Raw genomic sequence first — 23,696 nt, 5'->3', positions numbered from 1 at the left:
GCATGGGCTCCAAGCACTGCGGGCCAATGTCAAATGCTGACCAGGGCCAACAGCAGCTGGAACATGGGCAACAATTGCCTATGCCGAGTCGAGTGGCCACTTTGACACACTCAAAGCCGTGCTACGTGCGCCTTGTACAGATGCCTGGCCAGAGATAGCCACACACTGCCATACAATTTCAATACAATATTTGAAATAATTGGCTACAAATCGTCATTGTTGCTGTTGCTGTAGCTCTGTGCCTGATCCAACTGCAGCAAACGACATGCCAAAGTCCTAGGCCACAAATTGCTGTTGCAAAACTGCCGCACACATTTTGCTGCCGCTGCCGTTTGTGTTGGCTGTGCCTGTGCCTGTGCCTGGCCTGACCTACGACACCATCATGTGCGCCCGAGTCCCAGTTCCATGGCCATGCCCCATGCCCCTCTTTCACTCTGCCCGCCTGTCAAGTTTTGTGGCGAGTGAAACTTGAAATTACTATTGATACTGATAGCAACTGCAACTGCTGCAGCAGCAGCAGCAACTGCAACTGCTGCTGTTGCCTTTTGCGGCTTTTAATCTGTGCGCCGTAATGCGTTACGGTAAATATTTTTGCTGTTAAGATCAAAGCTGGCCATCAAAAGGTTTTCATGTTTGTGCCATGTCTGTCCATTATTTGGCTAATTGAGCGCTGCGTTTGGGTCAGCGCAGTGCCTGCTGCTGCTGGTGCTGCTGCTGCCAATTAGCAGAGCCCCTCAAATCGCAACAATAGAGCAATCGATATGCGGCCAATTGCCACCAGGTGCGGAGAACTCAATCATCGCCAGTGGCCAAAATGCAATTGCTGAGCTTAATGCGCAAAACGTGAGCCCAATTTGCATGGCGACAACAACAACTAACAACAACAACAACTAACAACAATTGCTGCTGCAACAATAAAGTCAACCTTCATTTGGCAGTCCAATTCTGAATGCATTTCACACATTTTTCAGCATGACTCAGTTTGGTTTAAGATTTATTCTTTCCATTCATTAGCCATTTGAGTCATTTCAGCTCATCGTTGGCTAAGAACTAGAGATGGGCGCGTGAGTGACAGCAAAATATCGTATAAGTTCAAAGCTGAAGATCTAACCAACAATTACCAAAGACAATATAAATACTTGCATTAGAATTATTCGATGAAATTAAAAGCCATGCAATATAACTTATCTTATATTGAACTTTAATCAAGATATTAAGTTTTTTGATAATATATATTTAAGTTGAATTCATTGTGAACATTTTATAAAAATATATATTTAATAAAATATATTTAGGCAAAGGTTATCAATTTGCTTTCACATATACCTAAACTAAAAATGATATATCTGAACAATATATTTAAATTCATATTGATTTAAAGGAATCAATATATCAGCTGCAACTCGAAGCGACTTCGCATCAAAAGCAAACATATAATAAATTATATTTGGTGAGAATAAAGCATACATAAGATTAACCAAGCTCTCTTTCTCTTTACTGTGATATAGCTTTATACATATATATATATATATATATATACTCGCGTGTCACGCGCCCATCTCTAGCTGAAGCACTCGACAGCTGTGTGAATATCGCATAATGATTTCTCTTTGTCTGACGCTCTGCAAACTCAATATGATAATTATTGTTGCTATTATGATTATTCTAATTGTGTTTCTGATTATTATTATTTTTATTATTATTATTATTTTGTTGCTTACAGTTGCGTGTCACGCGCCCATTTCTAGCGCCCGCAACCGCCAGCTTGTTGCAGCCACTCGGATAGGTCACGTGTTTGTGTTTTTCGTGTGGCACACAGCAAAATATCAGCAATTGAACTCTAGACATTTTGCCCAAATCCAGTAAACAGTCGAAAATGCCGCGCTCTTTTTGTGTACAATTTTTGCTAGCAAGACGGCAACGGAAGGCTAAGAGAGAGGGGGGCTTCGTAGCTGCTTTCATGTTTTGGCCTGGCTGTGTTGTTGTTCCAAGGCGCATCTTGCACTAAATGTCAAATGCAAATGTAAAAGCCAAGCGGGCAGCCCACCACAAAAAAAAAACTGTAGCTGCCACCTGCTAAACTTTCAGCTAAATTTTAAGTCAACTTGTTTATGCCCTCAGCTAATTGAAAAAGTTTAAAATGTTTAAAAAATCTAAGAAGCTGGAAGAAGCGATTATTGACACATAGAGAAGGTTAAGAGAATATATATAAGAAATTGGTGACTCATTTTTCGATGCATATCGATTTTTATATATATGTAGATATTTATTATGTAGGTCTTACGGCCTCTTACACACATTTTTAGAGGTACATCCTTGGGCACTCGTATATACACAATTTTGCATGTCATATTGAATCCCTGAAAATTGCATAATGATCGGACAATAAGAACCGAAGTTACTCAAGAACATATTTCAGTTCTGCCAAGGACTGCTTGCAAAATAAATTGTATATTGTGTTCAAAGAACAGCTGCATTCATGCTGCGGCAACTGTCAGTCGTTCACTCCCCACCAGAGTATTCAGCGCAAAAATGCAGTTTGTTTTTTTTTTTTTTTTTGATTTGTGTTTGTGGTCAAATACCTGTGCCCAGTGTCGTTGTCTGACACTCATAATTAATACGCTTAAGTTGGCTTACTTAGTTTCAATTTGCACGTAGCGCTGACAAATTTCTCTCCACCCTTGTGGGGCTTCATTAAAAAGCCATTATGGGGCCTGCCCGTTCCGAGCATTAAGAAACTTCTGCCGAACTTCTCTTTCTTGATGATGATACCTAGAGCAGAAATTTGGCCCAGCCAAAAATTACGTGTGCGCCGCACAAGTTGCCGCATCTGCCGTCGCATCAATTGTTGTTGTTGTTGTTGTTGTCAACTTTAAAGCAGTTGTTGTTGTCTTGTGTGCCAGGTTTTCTTTACGGCCAACTGCGTGGGAAATGCCGTCGATCGGTCACGATCAGCAATCAGCAATCAGCGCTGGAACGATCAGAGCCAAGACACAAACCAGCTGAAAGTACATGCAAAATGCAAAGTTGATTTTATCGTTGGTTGTTTGTGTTGTTTGCGTTGTTTGTGTTGTTTGCGTTGTTTGTTGCTTTCCATTCGTCTGGCCTTTAAAGTGATTTGCCACTTGACAAATGAGCTGCCTGCCACATGTGCAATTTAAGAGACAACAACAATTTGTGTTGCCAATTTTCGCTCAACTTCGCAAAAACAATAGTCTATGCCTGGCTTGACAATTTGTGCATTGATTTGGAAAATGGCTCCAACAAATGGCCAAGAAATGGAGCGCACATACATATATATATATATATACATATATGAAAATGACATGGAAAAGCGAACTCTCGAACTGCTCAAAAGAGAAAATTTTGGTGGCGCACAAAACAAAGGAAAATTGCCCAGAAATTGGTGCTATCAACAAAAGCAACTGTGCAGAACATCTAAAGCCAACATCGAGTGCAGCAATAGAACCAATCCCCGAACAAAAACAAAAAAAACTGCCAAGAAAAACAAAAAAAAAAAAAAAACAAATAGCATATTGTTACCCTATGGAACTGACCTTCAGTGCCGTTTGCTGCTCACATTTTAAATTTGTTTGTGCAGTTGATTTTTCTTTGGTTTTATATTGGTGCATATACCCTGTAAGTGTAAGCTGAGTGAAGGGAGGGTGGCTTAAAGTGTATGTTCGTCAAAGATTGCAGGAGCTTAATAACATATTAAACAAAAGGTGAGTTCGTTTGATGTGTCTACAGGGTATCTGTGAGTCGAATACTAGTTACAGGTGCATTCTTATGCATTCTATATGTGTGTGTATGAATTTAAGCCACTGCGAATGCTTAGCGTGTTTCACAGGGTCCTCCATACAGGGTATCTTCCAGTTGAGCAGCATTTTAATTAAGTTAAAAAGGGTGTCTTTACGCTTTCGAGCTGTGTATAAAACTTTTAACTTAAGCAAATGCTTATCTCGGCTTATTGAAAACTTCGTACAGGGTATAGAGTAAAAACATGTGGTGCAGTTTAGACCTATATACAGGGTAGCTGCCACTATGTGTATGTAAGCTAATGCAAATGTATCTATCATATTAGACAATCCCGTTTACAGGGTATCTTCTAGTCGAGCACTCTCAGCCAATGCACTCTGGCTTGTTTGTACAGGCACGAATATGCTTATCAGCACATATAAATATGCTGAAAGGCACATCAGAGCTTGTTTGTCTGCCTACAGGGTATCTTCTAGTCGAGCACTCTCAGCCAATGCACTCTTGCTTGTTTGTACAGGCACGAATATGCTTATCAGCACATATAAAAATGCTGAAAGGCACATCAGAACTTAGCTGTCTGCCAACAGGGCATCTGCTAGTCTATCACTTTATGCTTGCGCATTCCAACTAGTTTCATATTTTCATTCTTATTGGATTTCAACACAAAACGTGCCAAGTTCTTTTTGTTACTGCTGGCACGTTTCGCAAATTTAAAAGAGTTCAACGTGAGGCAAAGGCGATGAGAGGCGAGACTTTTGGTTCAGATGCGACTCCTCTCGTCCACACACACACACACACACACACGTGATTGCCCATCCGCAGCTCTGCGCTTATCAGCCGCACAGCTGGCAGATAACAGCGCGAGGTGCACACACAGGAGGCGGAGTCGGAGGCGCGCCTGGCCAGCTGATAGCGTCGACTGCCGCCCAATGTGCGGACTACTCCGAATGGCATTCGATTTAGTTGAGTTCGCAGAATCGAGTGCAAAACATTTCCAGTGCGCAAATTCAATTCGAAATGTTTGGCCTAATGAAATTCCTGCTGTTTGGACTATGGCTAATTGGTTTGAGCCAAGGGCGCTCGAACACTGCCATGGATTGGCATGAGGTGGGCCTTTAAACGTTATACGATGTATAGATATATGGCTATATAATTATTTGATATGATTTGCATGCTTGCAGACACCGGAGCCGGATCCGACAATATTTGAGAACAAATCGCTTTTCGAGCTGGAGCTGCATTTGAATGATGTTGACTCCAATTGAATATCGTCTAGATTTTAAGAGAAGCTCTATTTTTTGTATAAAGCTAAAGAAAATGTCCGATTTTTTATACGCTGATAAGCTTGTGTACAGCTCGTGTAAATAATATTTAAATTTTTTTATTTATTGTTAAGCATTTATGATTTAAAATGAACATTTCCCCGTCTAGAAACGGAACGTATACTGTGCGCCCGCGCCCCAATTGGGCCGACTGTTGCCGTAGGGTCCGCCTAGGTGCTGGGAATACTGTCCCGTCGCGTCCAGCGAGTGGCGACCGTTGGGACTCTGCCAGACGGGCGCGCGTCCATTGACGCTCAAGTCGAAGCCCTGACGTGGACTGCCGCCGCCCTGCACATTCAGTTGGCGAGGCACGCGAAGCTGCTCCACCTGTTCACTGGGCGCCCAATCGTAGTTCTCGGCCAGCTGCTTGTTGGGATCGGGCACCATAAGTCTTAAGCTCAACAAACTTCTGGGCTTTGCACTTACCAATTGTGTGGCCGGCTCGTCGTCAACTGTCAGGAGCGGATTAGGATAGGCCCAGGCGCAGGCGCAGACGCCGAGGACGAGCAGCAGCAAACTGAGTTTAAGTTGCATCTTGTGGTTTTGAGCTGTGGTGGCTGCTATTGTTGATGTTGATACTAAAATGACGAATGAGTGGCTCCATGTGCCTTATATATGCTTGGGGCCCATAGACAAGCTCTACCGTCGCAGGGAATCCCTTGTGGCACATTGTCTGGCATGGGAGACTGTGCTTCACAAGTGAATACCCGGCGAAGGCAGCTGATAAGATGCGTGATCTCTTGGCAAATAATATGGTAGGTTGATAAAGACCAGCATGTAAATCCCCGCCTGATGAGCCAAGCAATGCTAAGGTCTTCAATTAGGCACTACACAAATATAGAACAGCTGCAGTTATACCTGAAATAAAAGAAATGTCAATGTTGTTCAGTTAATCAACCAGATCAATTGATCTTAACTATCTTAAGATATTCCTATATACTAGAAGATACTCTGTTCCCATCTCCGAGCTGCGGTCATCAACATTGGAAACTTTTTCTAGACATATGTATATAAACCCCTGTCTCTCTCTCACTCTCTCTCTCTCACTCTCACTCTCACTCTCACTATCTCTATCTCTATCTCTATCTCTATCTCTATCTCTATCTCTATCTCTATCTCTATCTCTATCTCTATCTCTATCTCTATCTCTATCTCTATCTCTATCTCTATCTCTCTCTATCTCTATCTCCATATACATTTTTCTCATTCTCTCGCTTTTTCACCCTCTCTCTCGCTCTCTCTCTCTCTATCTATATCTATCTCTAAAAATATCGCAACTCTTAAGCCATACAAAGCAATAATATCCAATACAGGGGCTTAACAAATTTAATCATAGACAGCACATAATTATATGCCAGATATGTGGCGCGTGTAAGCCAAACCCTTCCTCAACTTACCAAGGTCAGTTTAAATTGGCAACGAAAAATGTATGCAAATTTTTTCTGCCTAAAAATCATTTTGTAATTCCCGTTTCGGGAGTTCTAGAGCTTCGAAAATGATTCATTTTAATTTGAAGTAATTTGATATAGGAACGCCCACCCTTCAGCCAATGGCCTTTTCGCTTTCGCTGGTGCGTTCTACACATAATTAATACAACAATTTGTTAAGCAACATTTATTTATAGACTTTGGCTTAGACTGTGGCATGATAGATTTTCATTGTAGCCTCTTTTGACAGTTAACGCAATAAATCCAATTAAGAAAAAACATTTTATCCGTCTAAACATTGCGGCAGGTTTCATTAAGCAAATAGTCGTTGACGTCGTGTGCGCTTAATTTGTTATTACCAACAAGAATTAGCCAGAAAACAGGAGAAAAAAAAAAAACAAATAGAAAACAAAAAAACAATATAAACACATGTACAATTAGCCAAGCTGCAAGCTCATCTCGATGGATTGTCAGCAGTAAATTTGACTGTATGTTCCGGGGTAGACGAACGTCGCCGTGCTCAAGGATAGCCCAGGCCCAGCCTAAGCTTGGCATCTTTAAGTTTTTCATAGATTAGACAAGAGAAGCGAGCTGGATGAACAATATATAATATAGCTTATAATGCAGGTACTCAAATTGTATATACCTCAATACAATTGTGTATACACTAAAAAGGGCGTAATTGATATATTTTGATAAATTTTATTCAAATAAATATTTTATTAAAGTTCAGTTAATTTTTTTTCTTATATTGCCAAGCATAAACAAATACTTGATGAAACTCTACTTAAAATCTAAATCTGTAGTTGCCACCCGCGCCCCATGAAGGCTCGCTGTTGCCCCAGGGTCCACCCAGATGCTGTCCATATTTGCCAATCACATCGAACTCGTGACGTTTGTTCTCGCTGGTCCAAACGGGCACCTGAGCCTGGGCCCATACATCCTTGCCGCTCTTGTCCTTGTTGTAGCCGCCATCCAAAAGAAAACGCTGCTCGTTTGGCGGATTGAACTGCTGGCGCTCAGTCCACACATCTCCCTTCGGCTTCTCCTCGGGATTGGGTTGGGGCATGGCCAGGGCGGAGCCGACAATGCAGCAGAGCAAAGCGATGAGTGTAACCTGCATGTTGTATGTGAATCTGGAGCTGATTGACTGATAATGCGTCCAGCTTGAACATTGCTTTTATAGGCAGACAAGACGAGCACCACCCGATGGGTGAGATGACCCACTGCCAGCTCGCTGTTCTATGTTATCTGCTTAGTACTTCCCCTGGGTGGTTCCTTTTTTATGACTGGGGGGATTTTCATCTTAAGGTCGCTTGGCCGCACAAAGTAAATGATATACATTTAATATTCATCCTTCATTATTACTTCAAACAAAGTATTATAGTATACATACATATAAACACATTATTATAGCAATACTGATGAGTATATTAAAATATATAATGTAAGTACGTATCTCTCAGATTGTCTTTCATACGGTTTGTAATTCTTTTTAATAGACTGTCGACGGAAAGAAAGATCTTCAAATACCTTTAATATTCTTCATCTGGCAGACTGATTGACTGACTGAATGAGTTTCTGACTGATTTGTTGACAGGTTTAGAGACTGAATGACTGACAGACTTATTGACACAGTGGCTGACTAACTGTCTGTCTAACTTACTGACTGACAGACTAACTGACTGAAGGACTGATTGACAGACTGAATTCGTTACTGATTGACTGACTGACTGATTGACTGATTATCTGACTGATTGGTTGACAGGTTGAGAGACTGAATGACTGACAGACTTATTAACACAGTGGCTGACTAACTGTCTGTCTAACTTACTGACTGACAGTCTAACTGACTGATTGACTGACTGATTGACTGACTGATTGACTGATTGACTGACTGACTGATTGACTGACTGACTGACCGACTGACTTACTAACTGATTGAAAAACACACTGAGTGATTGATTGACTGATTGATTAACTAACAATCCGACTGGTCAGTCTGGCCGACTGACTGAATCACTAAGACAGGGAAATTTTGGAAAATTCCATCCGCAAGAGTGGAAAAATCGCCGAAGCTGTTGTGTGAATCTTTTTGTCCAGGGCTCAGGCTAACTTTCAAAGATCATTGGGCAAATTCTTTTCAGACGCCCTTTCCTTGATGGAATTATTGGATAAAGTTTCAGGTTCAAACTCATATCGAAGGCTCCTTATGAATAGTAATATGAGATGTGTTGCATACTTTTTAAAAAATCAGCCCTTTTAGGGAAAAAATAAATAATTGCATAATACGAATCCCCAAACTTGTGTTTTGTATAATGCCATACTCTGACTTAGAAAGTATCTAAAAGTATCGAAAATCTTAATTGATATGGTATAAATAGTTGTATTTGAATTAATATTTTATTAAACCTCAGTAAATTTGTGTTCTTATGTTGCTGAATTTATACAAATACTTTATAAACAGAAACTCTACTTAAAATCGAAATCTGTAGTTGCCACCCGCGCCCCATGAAGGCTCGCTGTTGCCCCAGGGTCCACCCAGATGCTGTCCATATTTGCCAATCACATCGAACTCGTGACGTTTGTTCTCGCTGGTCCAAACGGGCACCTGAGCCTGGGCCCATACATCCTTGCCGCTCTTGTCCTTGTTGTAGCCGCCATCCAAAAGAAAACGCTGCTCGTTTGGCGGATTGAACTGCTGGCGCTCAGTCCACACATCTCCCTTCGGCTTCTCCTCGGGATTGGGTTGGGGCATGGCCAGGGCGGAGCCGACAATGCAGCAGAGCAAAGCGATGAGCGTAACCTGCATGTTGTATGTGAATCTGGAGCTGATTGACTGATAATGCATCTAGCCGGAACAGCGAGCTTTTATAGCTAGACCACGCAGCAGTCGAAGATGCACAGAACCAAAAAAATCACCGTGGAGCCGCAGCTCTGTCTTTATCTGCCGGGTGCTTCCCCAGGGTGATTCCTTTTGTTGAAATTGGCGTATTTCTGAGCTGGCACTTGTTTGTCTTCAATTAAACATTTATTATGTTTTTTGTTTTGCTTGCTTTGCGCATTGCCTTGCCCAATGGAGTACGTATATAATCGTATTTTTCTTTTATTGTTCTTTCATATGAACATTTATTGAAATATTTTATTGAACATGCGGAAAAACATTTGTCTGGCATAGTTGGCCTATAGTTATGACACATTTCTGCTCTGACCACAGATTCGACATGGCAAGTGTTATTGTTTATTTTTTTAATTTAGCATTCATTGATTTATGAGCATTTTGTGGCTTCTGTGAAAACATTTTCAGCATTTCGTGTTCATTTCAATTTTTACGAGTCTCGTCTGTGCGGCTTATCAGCTGCTGATAATGCCCATGTAGCATGAATAAATTATTAAATAAATATTGTGCACTGTGTTTTTTTCCCCGTTTAAATATTATAAACAAACAGCGAAACAGTCGCACAACGTGCATCAGTCGAGAGAGTCAACTTTGACAGAGTGCAAAATGCGGCTGCGAATCATTTACATAAATATTATGGCCATATTATTGGCTCTGCTGTGCGGGGTAATAAATTGATATATGTAACTACTTTAGCAGCTCTGACTAACTGTTTGCCACCTGCAGCTGGGCGTGGCACAAGTCGATGATGCAGAACTGGGCGTGAATGGGGCAAATGCGCCCACCAAGAGCTGGTTTCCTGTCTGGGATGATGCACGCGGCGAGTGGACGGATCGGGATAATTAGTTGACAGATGTTGTCCAGCTTGATTTGTTATAAATATTATATATTTGAACATATATATCACAGCTGTGCATTTTAGCTGAAATTCAATTTTCTCTATGCGCTTCGCTACAGATTGTTGCGGTCGGGCATAATAGATTGCGTCATATTCGTTCCAGCCAGACTTTATTCAATTGTGGCGATTTTATGGGCTGCCACGCCCTGAGTGGGCAATGGCAAGGTATTATTGAATAGCTCTTTAGAAGATCCAAATTGGTTCAGTCTAGTCCGAAAATCCTTTTGGGATTTAGATAGATTTTCGGGGCTTAGTCGTACTTCCCTCGTGGGCATGGCTTATAAAATGTTTAAACTTTCAACGCCCATTAAAATATTTAAATATACCATTTAACAATTGAATTTATGATCTAACTTTTCTTTATTCATTGGATATTAATAGTGGCTTTTCCTAGAAATAATCTTCTTGCAAAGCTATTGCCTACTTTTAGGCTAAATTCGTGTACGCCTTAGAGTATGCAACAAAAATTGAATAAAACGCGACAGTCATTTATCAGGCATAGAACTTATAGTTTATGACTTAAAATAGAATTTACGAGCTCTCTAGACTAACTGCTTGGTGTAAATATCTATATATTTCTATATATCTATATATAACCCACCAATTTGTATTCGAGCTTAGCACACTGTAAAATTGTCGCTCCATGCATGTCAAAAATCAATTGCCGACAGTTCAATGCACCTCGACGTGGAGTGCGTGTTGAGCCCATGATAATTGCGGCCATTACGAGAGGCGGTAAAGGAAACAATGTGTACTCAAAAAACACCCAACTTTCTAAAGGTAGATACAATCGAATAAAAAGGAAAAACAATATCAACCAAATGGCTGCAATTAGAGTAGGCACGACTGTGCGATGCCCTGCAAAAGATTAATAATTAGACTATATATGGAGAGATCTAGAATTTGTCAAATGCTAAATAGTATAAGCTACTATACTAATAGAGGTATAGGCTAGAGTTGCTAGACTGTGTGATACCCTGCATGCGCTAAAGACACTTGTAATAAACATTTTAGGAATTTTACAACACTTTTCTGTGTGTTTTAAAATTTATGATTTACTCAGAATATTAAAATTTTGTAAACTAATATATATCTTATATTTAGTATCTATTGGAATTACCTAAGTACACAATATTAAAAAGTACATAAGTTGGTTTTATCTAAAATATAACAGATAAAATATTACATATAGCTAAGGTTCTCATAGGAACTTCAATCACAATCAATACACCTCTTATCACAATTATTACAGGGTATACAAAAAGTGGCACACACAGGCTACAACAGCACTCAATAAAATAAAAGGCTCACACCCCGTGGAAATCGCACTTCCAGCCACAATATGGCTCAGCCTTTGCCCCAAATGAAGCGCTCATCAATGCGGCAATTAAGGATTCCCCCAAGATTGGGGCATGGAAATCGACGTAATATCGTTGTTTTTTCTTATTTGTGGGCCTGGTGCCAGCTTTTGACACGCTGCGCCAAGTGCGCTTGCCAAACGCCATTCGATTTGGGGTGCGGCACGCCAAAGGGAGGCGGCAACACGGTGGGTGTGACAGGCGCAAAAGTTTGTGGCTGCAGTGCATCATTGCGGCAAGTTTTGGCCAGAATCGAATTTAGCTCTACTAGCTGCGGCCTAATTGCGTTAATTTCACTTGCATTCCAATTCCCATTGTTAAATTGTTTCTTGTGTAGCTGCCACGCCCAGCTTGACAGGGGGGGGGGGGCGGCAAGGCGGGGGATAGCGCTTGCATGTTTCGCGGCACTTTTGTGGCCTGGAGCGCGCACTCCTGGCACCGCTTGTGCATGTCGACGACATAATTGTTAGCCACACAAATTATACCAGGCAGCCGGCGCCTTTGAGCACCGGCTCCTCTCCCAACCAATCCAATCTCCACCCCTAAACCTAGTACACGCAGTGACAAGTGCAACAACCCCTTCATGGAAACGTATCCCCGCACACCGTTGCGCCTTGACCCAACTGCAGTTCATTGACCTTGCGTCAAGTGGGTAGACTTTATAAATTTTTGTTGAGTGTGAAACGAAAACCAACTCAAAAATGCTAACTAGCTGGATGGTGCATCGGCGGGCCGGATCGCCGTATCGCCAGCCTCGGATTGACGCTTCATCAGCACATCCATCATATCCTCATCCTCGAGCTCCAGCGAATTGGCGGTATCATTGTCGTTGATCCTCTCGCCATCGAACGATAGGCTAGCCAAATCCTTGGACAAGCCCATCTGCGAGCAGTACGCATCCTTCAGCTTGCCCAGCGGCATCAGGCGCCGTATGCGGAAGAGGATAACGCCCCGATCCGCCGATTGCATCTTCAAGGTTATATGGGGCGAAACACGCAGCTCGCCAGCCTCCTCCATTCTAATACAGCGTTTGGCTATGTCTTTGGTATATTAATATATATATATATATATAGGTATATGTGTATCTTCAAATTTGGAATTGATCTGTTCTGTTTACTGGAACTAGACAAATATATATATTGTTTGTAGGCTCAAACATTTTGTTAACAACTTTTGAAACAACCACGTGGCCTACTCTTTTTGTTGTTGCTGTTGGAGAAATGTTTGAGGCCACATCAGCAGCAGCCGGACCCAGCAAGTGGGAACTTGGTAATAAATAAGAATAAATAAGTTCCATTGAGGGTCTCCGATAAGATAGCGTCCACTTAAGCTCGAGCCAGTGTTCCCGGCACCAGACCGCATATCTTCGAAATGTTCTCAACCAACAGACAAGCCCAGTGACAATCGTATATTGTACCGCACAGTGGTTGAAACCGCTGAGAAACCAGCCAAAAGCTATCTATCTAACTATGGAAAACTTTTTATGAATGAAATTTGCAAACTTCTATTCAAGTTAATCAGGTTTATAAAAAAAAAACGAATTGGAAACTCTCAAATGATATTTGAGATAAGCGACTGGATCAACAAAATCAGCAATAGATTAGAGTAAATTTTATACATTTACTAAAAAAAAAATGATATATTTAGTCGAGTTTTAAAGGGTATATTTTATAATTTCTGGCCATAAACGACAATCTCCAGTTTAATATTTAATAATTCAGTTTTCTTTTTGTATCTATGCAGAAACTTTAATATATAATATAAAATGATATTATGTTCATTTGATGTTTATATTTTATTAATATAAAAAGCGTTTGATTTATATTAATAAAAAAATTGCTTTTAATTTCTAAATAATTTTATATTTATACATATTACTTAATAATAATCAAAGACAAATCTTAAAGCTAATATATATATAGCTAGAGCCTGAGATTTGTATATGTAAACGTAAGCTAACTTATTAGCGATGCATACGATTCTATTATATGTCAGTTTCAAAGTATATATGACGCTTCTGTATGAAAAAAAAAAAAAAGAATACAAAAAAATATTCATTAACAGCGCACAATTCAAAATATGTGCACGTCCCACTGTGCGCAAAAGGCGCACTATCATATGTATCATTTATTTATACATATTTTTATATGTTTTATATAGTATAGATTAACAATAGCTCTCGGCCGTTGCAGTCGTCGGTAATCAGTTGGTTTACGGCGAGCACGGAGCGCGGTTGTGCATACTCGATGAATTTTTGGGAACTTGTGGAGGCAGCTCATTAAAATTTTAGTCATTAGGCAGATAAACAATCGGAATTGTTGCTTAGACGTATTTTGGCCAATAATGAAGTGCCTGGTTATATTTGGACTGATTGTGGCCATATTTGCTGGCATTGTGGGCTACGGTTATCTGTTGTTCACAGACCTGACACGTCCGCTGCCCCGGCCAGAGTACAAAGACGATACATATTGGGGACCCGGCGATGGCAAGAATTATGTGCCCGATACGAAAATCTATGATTTCAAATTGGATGTGCCCAAGGCGGAAATTGAGGATTTGCGACAGCAACTGAATCGCACACTGCGGCTGACCGAGCCGCTCGATGGCATCGCCTTTGAGTATGGCTTCAACACGTACGCATTGGAGCAGTTTGTGGAATACTGGCGTGACAAGTATCTAACCAATTGGGATGAGCGCCAGGCGTATTTGAACTCGCTGAAGCAGTACACCACCGAGATACAGGGGTGAGTGTGTGGCATCTGTGGACCACTCTCCACATGGCCTAAGCCAATTTCATAAATTTCCACAATCTGCAGCTTAAAGATTCACTACATACACGAGCGCGTTGACGAGGAGGTGGCGGAAAAGAAGCATGTCTATCCGCTGTTGCTGCTCCACGGCTGGCCGGGTTCGGTGCGTGAATTTTACGATTTTATACCAATGCTGAACAAGGATCAAAACATTTCCGACTATGCCTTTGAAGTGGTTGCACCCTCGCTCGTTGGCTTCGGCTGGTCGGATGTGAGTATATATATATTTAATGTCTATTGATTTATGGCAATGTCATGTGTTTTATTTCACTAGGCTGCCACACGCGTGGGCTTCAATGCCGCTGAAATGGCCACCGTGATGCGTAATCTGATGTTGAGACTGGGCCACAAGAAGTTCTTCATTCAGGGCGGCGATTGGGGCAGCATTATTGGCAGCAATCTGGCCACATTGTATCCGGATAATGTGCTGGGCTATCATTCAAATATGTGCATACTGAGCACTCCGCTGTCCTTCCTCAAGAGCGTCTATATTAATTACTATCCCGAGAAGGTGCTGAAGTCGCGCATGTTTTATGATCACCATGTGGGCATATGGGAGAAGTATCATATGCTGCTGGTGGAGAGCGGTTATTATCATTTGCAGGCCACCAAGCCGGACACCATTGGCGCCGCACTCACCTCCAGTCCCGTTGCGCTGGCCGCCTACATACTCGAAAAGTTCCAGACCTGCAGTGGGCCCAGCCTACAGCAGGACTTTGGCGCCATTGTCACCGTCTTTGGCCTGGAGGCGGTGCTCGACAATCTGATGATCTATTATCTGAACAATGCGGCGACCACAGCCGCACGTTTCTATGCCGAGAACGTGTCCAAGCCGTATCGTGACCTGCAGCTGGATCGCGTGCAGACCTCCGTGCCCATGGGCTGTGCTCGGTTTAGGTTTGATTTGCCCGCAGCTTCGGAATGGCAGCTGCAGGACAAGTACACCAATATAAAGCACAGCATGTATTTCCAGCACGGCGGCCATTTTGCTGCCCTGGAAATGCCATCCATGTTGTACAATGATTTTACGGCATTTGCGAAAAAAGTTGGACTGCACGGTGAAAGTTAAGAGGAATGTTGTAGCTCTCATAGAGCACAGAATGTATTGATAATAAAGTAAAGACAAGACAAACTTACCTATTTCATTTTGAGTCTAGTTAGTCATTTGATTATGCCAGACCTTTATGCGGGAACACAATCTAATCTTTTCAATTTAAAAAGCGCGCCCCTTTCTTAAAATCCAACTTTTTTTGCTTTCCAACACTGAATGCTGCACTTTGTGTTTTCGTGTTTGTTGCTTGTCATCGTTTTAGCCGCACTTATTTTGTTTTTTGCAACTGATATGAACAAAGTATTCGTTTCGAATTCAATTACCACAAAATTATGTTTATCAATTGTCTTGCTGCTTTGTCATGCTCGCAATGCATAACTGTTATGTGCTATGGAGGAGAGCTTTAATTTGTTATGCCGATTTATGTAAATGAAGTCTTAAAATATATGCCAAATTCATTGAAATTCCTTGTATCTTGCGTATCTAAAAGCTCATTAAATTGTTACTCAAGAAAGCAGCCATTAAAGAGGAGTCGTCACTGAATATATTTCACTTTTATTTATTTATGCAAATCAACTTTATTTACATTGTCGTGCAAGCTTTGACTCACGAGAGGCACGATTAGCGGTTGATCGCACTGCTCTCCTACCTACCTAAGTATTCATGTGCGTTTATTAAAGTGTGTGTGTGTGCATATGTGCATGTGTATGTGTATGAGCACATACCACGCTTAGGAAGAGCAAAAACGGCAACTACATTGCGTGTCATGAATTTAGAACCTATAAAAGCACTTTATATAAAAATATGCACTCAAATGTTAACTTGCCTAATTCACAAGCATAGTTCGTTCTGCCAAAAAGACTGGGATGTAAAATAATGTATAGTTGGTAATTAATAATAACACAATTAATAAGAGGAGATGAATACATTTATTATATTCCAATTGTGTGAAACTCTTGCGTAATCAGAAATTTCTATAAAATGTGCGTGTTTAATAATAAATTAAGTAAACTTAGTTTATAATAAATATATTTATTACTCAATGCCGCTAAACAAAAACCTTTATCATGCACGATCTCTGAGTGACTCTATTACTATGAGCGGCAACGTATATTGTATTGCAATTCAGCGTGTGCTGTTTTTTTTTCCGCCGTCTCTCAATCATGATATTCGTTTCTGTTTATTTCTTAACGCAATTTTTCTCACAGCAAGGGACCGGTCTCCGTTGATATTCGCCGTTGAACAGTTGCCTTTGTAAAGCGAAAGCGCGCGGTCGCGTTGGTCTTGGAGCGTTTATAGCATATAAAAATCGAATTAGTCGTTAGACCACAGCTGGATTCCATATACCAAAAGACAAGAAAGAAAAATGCCATCCGCATCGGCGACATTTGTGCGCATACTGATCGGCGGCCTTGCTATCCTGGTCGCTGTGGGCTACAAGAACTATCGCGATTTGGGCGCGCCCGGCAAGCGGCCGGATTTGGATAATAATGAATATTGGGGACCTAAGCTGAAGGGTTCATATCAAGAAAATAAGCTCGTTTCGCCTTATGACATAAGTGTTGCGCCCGACGTAGGTCATAGATCAAAATTTGCGTTTTTTTTTTTTTTTCTTTTCTTTTTTCTTTTTGCTGTATACCAAAAACACGTTTGCCCAGCTGCCTTGCATATTAATTGTTTTTTTTTTTTTTTTTTTTTCTTTTACCCTCAAGGTTATTGGCGATTTGAAGGCACAGCTGGAGCGTCCGCTGAAGCTGCAGGAGCCGCTGGAAGGCGTCGGCTTTGAGTACGGTTTCAATGCCAAGGAATTGAACAAGGTTGTGAAATATTGGCGGGACAGCTATTTGCCCAAATGGAATGAACGCGAGCAGATCCTTAAGAAGTTCAAGCACTTCCAGACCGAAATCCAGGGGTAAGCAATGCGATGTGGATGTGGATCATACATACATATTGGCATATATTATGATAATTTCTTATTGATATTCACGTGAACGCATTTGCAATTGTTACAGTTTACGAATTCACTTTATACACGCCAAGCCCAGCAATGCGGCAGGTAAAAAGGTGCTGCCGCTGCTCTTGATGCACGGCTGGCCCGGCACCGTGCGCGAATTTTACGATTTTATCCCATTGCTGACCACGGGCAGCGATAAGAGCGATTATGTCTTTGAGGTTATAGCGCCCAGTTTGCCAGGCTATGGTTGGTCTCAGGTGAGATTTAACTGAGTTATGCTTCATGTTGCAGTCTCCTGAACACTTTGTCTCTTCCATATAGGGCGCTTCGAGGCCTGGTCTGGGCGTCGCTCAGGTGTCGGTGATTATGCGCAATCTGATGCTGCGTCTGGGCTTCAATAAGTTCCTCATTCAGGGCGGCGATTGGGGCAGCCTTATTGGCGCCAATCTGGCTTCTCTGTTCCCAGAGAACACCCTGGGCTATCACTCCAATTTGTGTGCTAACAACAGTCCTATGGGCAATCTTCGCCAGCTGCTTGCCTCCTTCTTCCCCTCCTTCTACATTGACAGCCAGTACGCACACTTTTACAAAGGCCTGGGTGATACGTTTTTCATGATCCTGGAGGAGTTCGGCTATGCGCATATACAGGCCACCAAACCGGACACCATTGGCACGGCGCTGGCCAACAATCCCGTTGGCCTGGCGGCGTACATACTCGAGAAGTTCTCCACATGGACGAATCCAGAGTACAAGAAATTGGAGGACGGTGGTCTGACCAAGCATTTCACCTACGATCAGCTGCTGGATAACATTATGATCTACTATGTGACCAACTCGATAACCACATCTGTGCGTTTGTATTCCGAGTCAATGAATAGCGCACAGTTGAGCCTCGACGTGGACAGTGTGCCCGTCAAGGCGCCAGCCGGCTGTGCTCGCTTTGCCCATGAGGTCGCACACACTCCGGACTCGGTGCTGGCCAACAAATTTCCGAATCTGGTACACAGCACACATCATTCCGACGGTGGACATTTCCCCGCGTTCCAGGTGCCACAGCAGCTCTATGATGACTTTGTGGCATATATAAAGAAGGCGTTTCCCTAAACTTGAATGAGTCCATTTCCATTTTCGGTTGTACTTTAAGAAGCGGCACAAGGAATATATAAAACTTTTGTTTATTTTTTATATAAAAAGACATTTTGAAATTGATAAGATTGTTTATTTATCAATAGGCATAAACGGAATGCTAAAGAGGTCTCAATTTGATAAGTATGGGCTCGGAAACACATAACATATACAATTGTCTACAGAATAACAATTAGTTCTCTGTTCAAAGTATAGTATATATACATATATGTAAAAGTTTCGTAATAGTTAAGTTATGGGCATGTGCGACACTCAAATACCCTTTGTTTACATAAGACACGCTAATATTGAGCGCATAGAATTTTATATTTCATTTGAATGTTTGAGCTAGTAGCTGATTCTCATTTGTGAAACTCATTAATTGTCGCAAACGAGTTGCTGTACTTGAAATACCCTTCAGACTAGAGACCGAGCGGGCTTGACCTAGCTAGCCGCGCAGCTGCATCTAAAATTACCCCCAATTTGCAAAGTTTAGAATTACCCAACACACGCCAAAAACGAGCTTTCACAAAAGCTTTAAAGCCGGCCAGATTGTGCGGCATATGCGACATGGGTAAGCTCCTGCTCTACAGCTCTACGCTAAAATTTAACCTCAAGTTTATTTTTAAACCGAATGACTTTTCAAATGTAGCGCAGTTGAACCAACAAAATCACATATCATCGTGTGTATGCGAAGTTTGACGATCCCCAAACAGAAAAACAAAAACAACGCCAATCTCAGCCAAATGACTGTCCGTTTAGCCGCGTCGGGGCGAGTCAGTGTGACGAGTACCATTGACTGGAGAGGAAGTGCGACGAGCTGCCTAATATGTCAACCATAACGCGTCTGCTGGTGCTGCTGCTGGCCATTGGCGGCGGCATGCTCTATAAGCGTCTGAATCAGCTGTGGGGCGATCTGCCGGCGCCCACGCTGGATCCACAGCAATGGTGGGGCGATGAGGAGCAGCCCAAAGATTATGACGCCTATCTGGCCAACAGTTCTGAGGTGGTGGGCAATCGTCTCATGTACCCAGAGACGGTAAGTGATAATAAGTAACTAGAGAAATTAACCGGCGTTGCCCGGGTCAAAAATCAGGCAGGCTAAACTTGAGCCGGCGTCTCCCTCTCTCTCTCTCTCTCAGACCATTGAGGCTTTGGCTAAGCAATTGAATCGCACGCTACGCCTTACACCGCCCCTTGAGGGCGTGGCCTTTGAATATGGTTTCAATAGCGACTATCTGAAGGAACTGATCGCCTATTGGCGCGACGATTATTTGCCGCGTTGGCGCGAACGTGAGGTCTTCCTGTGGCAATTCAATCACTTTACCACCGAAATTCAAGGGTGAGTGCCGGAATGATAAGCGCTTATCACGCTCTATCCACATGATAAGCTGTATTTTAGTCTACGCATGCATTTTCTGAACCTGATGGTCTACGATGAGAACAAGGTGGGCAAGAACCATTATCCGGTGCTGCTGCTGCACGGCTGGCCGGGCTCGGTGCGTGAGTTCTACGACCTGATACACATGCTGCATCAAAGTCATTTGGATCCCAATAACAAGTACATATTCAACGTGATTGTGCCCAGCTTGCCGGGCTATGGCTGGTCTCAGGTAGATATCAATATATATATAATCGTTTGCTCCTTATATGCTTCATATGCTTCAATTCTCAGGGCACTTCAAAGCCAGGCCTGGGCCCGGCTCAGATGGCTGTTATGCTGCGCAACCTGATGCTGCGTCTGGGCTATGACAAGTTCTTTATACAGGGCGGCGATTGGGGCTCCGTGCTGGGCTCGCACATAGCGACGCTCTATCCGGAAAATGTGCTCGGCTATCACTCGAATATGTGCAACAATTTGAGTCCCAGATCGCAGGTGAAGGGTTTGCTGGCGGGCATCTGGCCAGGCCTGTTTGTGCCCAGTGGCTTTGAGGATTTCTTCTTTCCCAAATCTCGCGAGCTCAGCTATTTAATGGAGGAGAGCGGCTATTTCCATCTGCAGGCCACAAAGCCCGACACTGTTGGCGCCGCGCTCACCGACAATCCTGTCGGACTGGCCGCCTACATACTCGAAAAGTTCTCCACGTGGACCAATGCCAGCTACCGTTCGCTGCCCGACGGCGGACTCAAGCAGCGCTACAAGCTGGACGCTCTGTTTGATAATGTGATGATCTACTATTTGACCAACTCCATAACGACATCACAGCGCCTCTACGCAGAGGCCTATACCAAGGAGCAGCGGCAACTGCAGCTGGAACGTGTGCCGACGTTTGTGCCCACGGGCTGTGCCCGTTTCAAGGGTGATATTATGCAGTTTCTGGATCTGCAGCTGCGGGACAAGTATAAGAATTTAATACACAGCACCTACTACCAAAGGGGTGGACATTTTGCGGCCCTGGAGCTGCCCAAGGTCTTGTACAAAGATTTCATCGAATTTGTTAAGAAAGTTGAGCGCAAATTTAATATAAAATCTTTGTAAGCTACAAATAAAATTTGAATAACCGATATGTGCATACAGTAAATTGTATATCGATGCCAAACGATGCTGGTATCGATACCTAAGCTAAAGCCGCTGTCACTTGATCCTGCCGCTTTGCGGCAGCGTTGCCACCCTGTCAAAAGCTCAATTAGAAAAGGAATTGCAGATTAAACAATACCAATTTGTAGGCGAGAGCAGTCGCAAAGCAAGCAAGGAAAAATAAGTCACAAGACTATTAATTTAATACAAATTTTGATTAATTCAGATTTAGGCACTGCCAGTTAGCCCATTTGCAAATAAACGACACTTATATAGAAATATAAACCAAAAATATATATATTTTTATAAAGCCATTTCGTGGACACGTACATCAAACCATAAATTCCCGAAAGCCATAAAGCCGCAGCTGCAAAAGTGTTACAGTAAATAGTTAATATTACATTTATATATATATATACATTTATAAACATATATAGTTACACAGATCGAAAGACGTGCAAGATGAGCGACCTGAAGCCAACTGTCTCGCTGACCAGCGCCAATGGGGAGAACATGTCGCGCCACCAGATGCTCGACTGGGTCAACAATATGGTCAATGGACATTTTAAGAAAATCGAAGAGATGGCTTCGGGTGAGCATAGCTGGCGGTGAGACTAACAGAAACAGATCGTTTAAAAGCAGCTTCAATCTCTGCTTCAGGTGTTGCCTATTGCCAAATGATGGAGATGATCTTTCCGAACTGCATCAATTTGAAGCGGGTCAAAATGTCGGCCAAGCTGGAGCATGAATTTTTTCACAACATGAAGCTCTTTCAGGGCGCCCTCACGCGCGTCAAACTGGACAAAACTGTGCCGCTGGATCGCTTGATAAAGGGTCGTTTCCAGGACAACTTTGAGTTCCTGCAATGGTTCAAAAAGTTCTTTGACTCGCAGGCGCCTGGCCTGGAGAATATCAAATCGGCAGCCAATGCGGTCCAGCCCAAGCCGATCAAGCCGCGCGCCATGATGAAAGAGGAGCCATCAAATGATTTTCTCGAATCCCAAATTGACGATTTGAATACAAAAATTGCCAACACAATTGAGACACGCGATCAGGCCTACGAAAAGCTGCGCAAGATCGAGATACTCCTCACGGAGACGATCAACAAAAATGAGCATGTCGATTTCTGCAATCGGGTCTGCGAGGTGCTCTACAAGACCGATCAGAATGAAAATGTCGGCACTGCCGGCGAGGATAGCCTGGACAGTGCCATTGATGACCTGAACGATGGGCTGTATTAATGTGTTTTTTTTTTTTTTAGGAACAACTGTTGTATTATACGGATTAAATCGATTCCATTTATTGTGTGCATAGAGCATTATTCTCAATCATTGGGATCGGGGCTGCTCTCCTCAGAACTGGAGCTGGCATAGTCGCCCAACAAACTGAGTGCCCCAGCAGCCGGCAATGTTGCTGCTTCTCCTCCGCCACCTGCTGCTGCTTCCACTGCCCATTCTCCTGTGGCTGCTATTGCTTCTGATGTTTTCTCCTCTGCTGCTGCTGCTGATGCTTCTCCTGGTATTCCTGCAGCTACTCCTCCTGCTGTTGCTGTTTCTGCCGACGCCGGTTTACGCTTAATGCCCAAATCCTGCAGCTGCAGCTGCGTGCTGAGCGCCTTTTGCCGCTTCAGACCGCCAAATGTGGTTATGGTGGCGCCTGGTAAAGCTGGTCGCATGAGCAGATCGAGGCGCTGCTCCGACTCGCGTTCCATGGCGCTTCTGGTTTGCAGTTTCATCAATGCCGCCATTTCTCTATCCTGCGGCGTCTCTGGCAACAGCGCGATGTCCAGACTGCTTTTTGCCAGCAGCTGACGATCCACCTCCTGTTGGCCCTTTAGCTCCTTCTTCTGCTCGCGGAATACTGCACGCATTCGATAGTTGGCCACATAATTGTCATCCCAGACGGTTTGATTGCGCTCCACCAGCTTTTGGAGCACAGGCTTGGCATCGGCAGCCGCTTTGACATCCTTGGCCTGATGCTCCAGCTTGTACATGGCATCATCGAAGAGTCGTTTCTGCACCTCCTTGGTCTCGGGCACCACCTGCTCGTTCTGGAGCGGATCCCAGCGATTCTCCTGCCGTCGCGCGCCCGATAGTATTACATAGTCCAGATTGCCAGGATCTGTTTGGATCTCAAAGTGATTGTCGCATAAATGGCATTTCATGCGAAACTTGTAAATAGGCGTTGTGTAGTACATGCCCACTTTGGTCTTTTCCGCATTGTAGCGCACGCCCATGCCAATGTGATTCTTGCAGCCATCGCACCAGATGTTATAGGGCATCTCGAAGCGGATGATGATGATGCCCAGATGGATTTTGCGAGCGCGCTCACGCAGCGCATGAGTGCCCTGGAATTTGTTGAGTCCGCCCTTCTTCGGATCATAGTCGGGCGGATAGTATTTGTTTTGACCCTTGCGTTCGCCCATTTTAATAAGAATGCACAAATTCTTTCGAAGCACACACAAATTGTTTACGTACTGCTTACGCTGACTGGCGCCATCTGTCGTCAACAGCTGTTTCGTTTGTTTGGTTCCGATAACAATTAGTTAGGCGTGCGCTTCTCCAATCGATAGCTA

General features: G+C 42.9%; 9 protein-coding genes and 2 long non-coding RNA genes across 13 annotated transcripts; 6 read left to right on the top strand and 5 right to left on the bottom strand.

The window, feature by feature from the left end:
* Nucleotides 1-4,352: 4,352 nt before the first annotated feature.
* Nucleotides 4,353-5,147, top strand: LOC138911404 (uncharacterized). Its single transcript, XR_011417006.1, has 2 exons — nt 4,353-4,866; nt 4,941-5,147. It is a non-coding gene; the product is annotated as an uncharacterized lncRNA (long non-coding RNA).
* LOC6627031 (diptericin-B) lies at nt 5,116-5,672 on the bottom strand. The gene is made up of 2 exons (XM_002050910.4): nt 5,508-5,672; nt 5,116-5,444 (listed from the first exon to the last, which is right to left on the bottom strand). Exons 1-2 carry the CDS (start codon nt 5,613-5,615, stop codon nt 5,187-5,189), a joined length of 366 nt encoding a protein of 121 aa, XP_002050946.2. The 5' UTR covers nt 5,616-5,672; the 3' UTR covers nt 5,116-5,186.
* A 1,623-nt stretch (nt 5,673-7,295) lies between these two features.
* LOC138911435 (diptericin A-like) lies at nt 7,296-7,631 on the bottom strand. Its single transcript, XM_070210592.1, has one exon. It carries the CDS (start codon nt 7,629-7,631, stop codon nt 7,296-7,298), a length of 336 nt encoding a protein of 111 aa, XP_070066693.1.
* A 1,261-nt stretch (nt 7,632-8,892) lies between these two features.
* On the bottom strand, nt 8,893-9,361 carry LOC6627033 (diptericin-A). Its single transcript, XM_002050912.4, has one exon. The coding sequence runs from the start codon at nt 9,357-9,359 to the stop codon at nt 8,985-8,987; it is 375 nt and encodes a 124-aa protein (XP_002050948.2). The 5' UTR covers nt 9,360-9,361; the 3' UTR covers nt 8,893-8,984.
* A 492-nt stretch (nt 9,362-9,853) lies between these two features.
* Nucleotides 9,854-10,335, top strand: LOC138911396 (uncharacterized). Its single transcript, XR_011416984.1, has 2 exons — nt 9,854-10,073; nt 10,134-10,335. It is a non-coding gene; the product is annotated as an uncharacterized lncRNA (long non-coding RNA).
* Nucleotides 10,336-12,296: 1,961 nt separating this feature from the next.
* Nucleotides 12,297-12,785, bottom strand: LOC6627034 (small ubiquitin-related modifier 3). Its single transcript, XM_002050913.4, has one exon. It carries the CDS (start codon nt 12,678-12,680, stop codon nt 12,372-12,374), a length of 309 nt encoding a protein of 102 aa, XP_002050949.1. The 5' UTR covers nt 12,681-12,785; the 3' UTR covers nt 12,297-12,371.
* Nucleotides 12,786-13,878: 1,093 nt separating this feature from the next.
* On the top strand, nt 13,879-15,605 carry Jheh3 (Juvenile hormone epoxide hydrolase 3). The gene is made up of 3 exons (XM_002050914.4): nt 13,879-14,407; nt 14,480-14,684; nt 14,748-15,605. Exons 1-3 carry the CDS (start codon nt 14,007-14,009, stop codon nt 15,540-15,542), a joined length of 1,401 nt encoding a protein of 466 aa, XP_002050950.1. The 5' UTR covers nt 13,879-14,006; the 3' UTR covers nt 15,543-15,605.
* Nucleotides 15,606-16,775: 1,170 nt separating this feature from the next.
* Nucleotides 16,776-18,690, top strand: Jheh2 (Juvenile hormone epoxide hydrolase 2). The gene is made up of 4 exons (XM_002050915.4): nt 16,776-17,097; nt 17,237-17,436; nt 17,537-17,735; nt 17,800-18,690. Exons 1-4 carry the CDS (start codon nt 16,891-16,893, stop codon nt 18,580-18,582), a joined length of 1,389 nt encoding a protein of 462 aa, XP_002050951.1. The 5' UTR covers nt 16,776-16,890; the 3' UTR covers nt 18,583-18,690.
* Nucleotides 18,691-19,379: 689 nt separating this feature from the next.
* Nucleotides 19,380-21,108, top strand: Jheh1 (Juvenile hormone epoxide hydrolase 1). Its single transcript, XM_002050916.4, has 4 exons — nt 19,380-19,642; nt 19,746-19,945; nt 20,006-20,216; nt 20,279-21,108. Exons 1-4 carry the CDS (start codon nt 19,433-19,435, stop codon nt 21,080-21,082), a joined length of 1,425 nt encoding a protein of 474 aa, XP_002050952.1. The 5' UTR covers nt 19,380-19,432; the 3' UTR covers nt 21,083-21,108.
* A 129-nt stretch (nt 21,109-21,237) lies between these two features.
* LOC6627168 (microtubule-associated protein RP/EB family member 1) lies at nt 21,238-22,436 on the top strand. 3 transcript variants are annotated; one of them, XM_015174687.3, is made up of 3 exons: nt 21,238-21,511; nt 21,567-21,713; nt 21,782-22,436. In XM_015174687.3, exons 2-3 carry the CDS (start codon nt 21,584-21,586, stop codon nt 22,360-22,362), a joined length of 711 nt encoding a protein of 236 aa, XP_015030173.1. In that variant the 5' UTR covers nt 21,238-21,511; nt 21,567-21,583; the 3' UTR covers nt 22,363-22,436. The 3 variants fall into 3 exon arrangements, with proteins under 3 accessions (XP_015030173.1, XP_015030174.1, XP_002050953.1); XM_015174688.3 differs by having other exon boundaries at nt 21,239-21,504; nt 21,559-21,713; XM_002050917.4 differs by having other exon boundaries at nt 21,241-21,504.
* On the bottom strand, nt 22,425-23,650 carry LOC6627169 (coiled-coil domain-containing protein 130 homolog). Its single transcript, XM_032436468.2, has one exon. It carries the CDS (start codon nt 23,544-23,546, stop codon nt 22,446-22,448), a length of 1,101 nt encoding a protein of 366 aa, XP_032292359.1. The 5' UTR covers nt 23,547-23,650; the 3' UTR covers nt 22,425-22,445.
* Between the last annotated feature and the right edge of the window lie 46 nt (nt 23,651-23,696).

This window comes from Drosophila virilis, chromosome 5, assembly GCF_030788295.1.
Source record: "Drosophila virilis strain 15010-1051.87 chromosome 5, Dvir_AGI_RSII-ME, whole genome shotgun sequence".
Taxonomy (NCBI): Eukaryota; Metazoa; Arthropoda; class Insecta; order Diptera; family Drosophilidae; genus Drosophila; species Drosophila virilis.
This window is presented reverse-complemented; position numbering and strand designations above follow the sequence as displayed.

Bases quoted from the DNA above. Each gene is read 5' to 3' on its own strand.
- LOC6627031 (XM_002050910.4), bottom strand. From the start codon at position 5,615: ATGCAACTTAAACTCAGTTTGCTGCTGCTCGTCCTCGGCGTCTGCGCC. The intron at 5,445-5,507 runs GTAAGTGCAAAG...CCCAACAAGCAG, and splicing joins ACGAGCCGGCCACACAATTG to CTGGCCGAGAACTACGATTG.
- LOC138911435 (XM_070210592.1), bottom strand. From the start codon at position 7,631: ATGCAGGTTACACTCATCGCTTTGCTCTGCTGCATTGTCGGCTCCGCC.
- LOC6627033 (XM_002050912.4), bottom strand. From the start codon at position 9,359: ATGCATTATCAGTCAATCAGCTCCAGATTCACATACAACATGCAGGTT.
- LOC6627034 (XM_002050913.4), bottom strand. From the start codon at position 12,680: ATGGAGGAGGCTGGCGAGCTGCGTGTTTCGCCCCATATAACCTTGAAG.
- Jheh3 (XM_002050914.4), top strand. From the start codon at position 14,007: ATGAAGTGCCTGGTTATATTTGGACTGATTGTGGCCATATTTGCTGGC. The intron at 14,408-14,479 runs GTGAGTGTGTGG...CACAATCTGCAG, and splicing joins TACACCACCGAGATACAGGG to CTTAAAGATTCACTACATAC. The intron at 14,685-14,747 runs GTGAGTATATAT...TTATTTCACTAG, and splicing joins TTGGCTTCGGCTGGTCGGAT to GCTGCCACACGCGTGGGCTT.
- Jheh2 (XM_002050915.4), top strand. From the start codon at position 16,891: ATGCCATCCGCATCGGCGACATTTGTGCGCATACTGATCGGCGGCCTT. The intron at 17,098-17,236 runs GTAGGTCATAGA...TTTACCCTCAAG, and splicing joins ACATAAGTGTTGCGCCCGAC to GTTATTGGCGATTTGAAGGC. The intron at 17,736-17,799 runs GTGAGATTTAAC...TCTTCCATATAG, and splicing joins CAGGCTATGGTTGGTCTCAG to GGCGCTTCGAGGCCTGGTCT.
- Jheh1 (XM_002050916.4), top strand. From the start codon at position 19,433: ATGTCAACCATAACGCGTCTGCTGGTGCTGCTGCTGGCCATTGGCGGC. The intron at 19,946-20,005 runs GTGAGTGCCGGA...GCTGTATTTTAG, and splicing joins TTTACCACCGAAATTCAAGG to TCTACGCATGCATTTTCTGA. The intron at 20,217-20,278 runs GTAGATATCAAT...TTCAATTCTCAG, and splicing joins CGGGCTATGGCTGGTCTCAG to GGCACTTCAAAGCCAGGCCT.
- LOC6627168 (XM_015174687.3), top strand. From the start codon at position 21,584: ATGAGCGACCTGAAGCCAACTGTCTCGCTGACCAGCGCCAATGGGGAG. The intron at 21,714-21,781 runs GTGAGCATAGCT...TCTCTGCTTCAG, and splicing joins AATCGAAGAGATGGCTTCGG to GTGTTGCCTATTGCCAAATG.
- LOC6627169 (XM_032436468.2), bottom strand. From the start codon at position 23,546: ATGGGCGAACGCAAGGGTCAAAACAAATACTATCCGCCCGACTATGAT.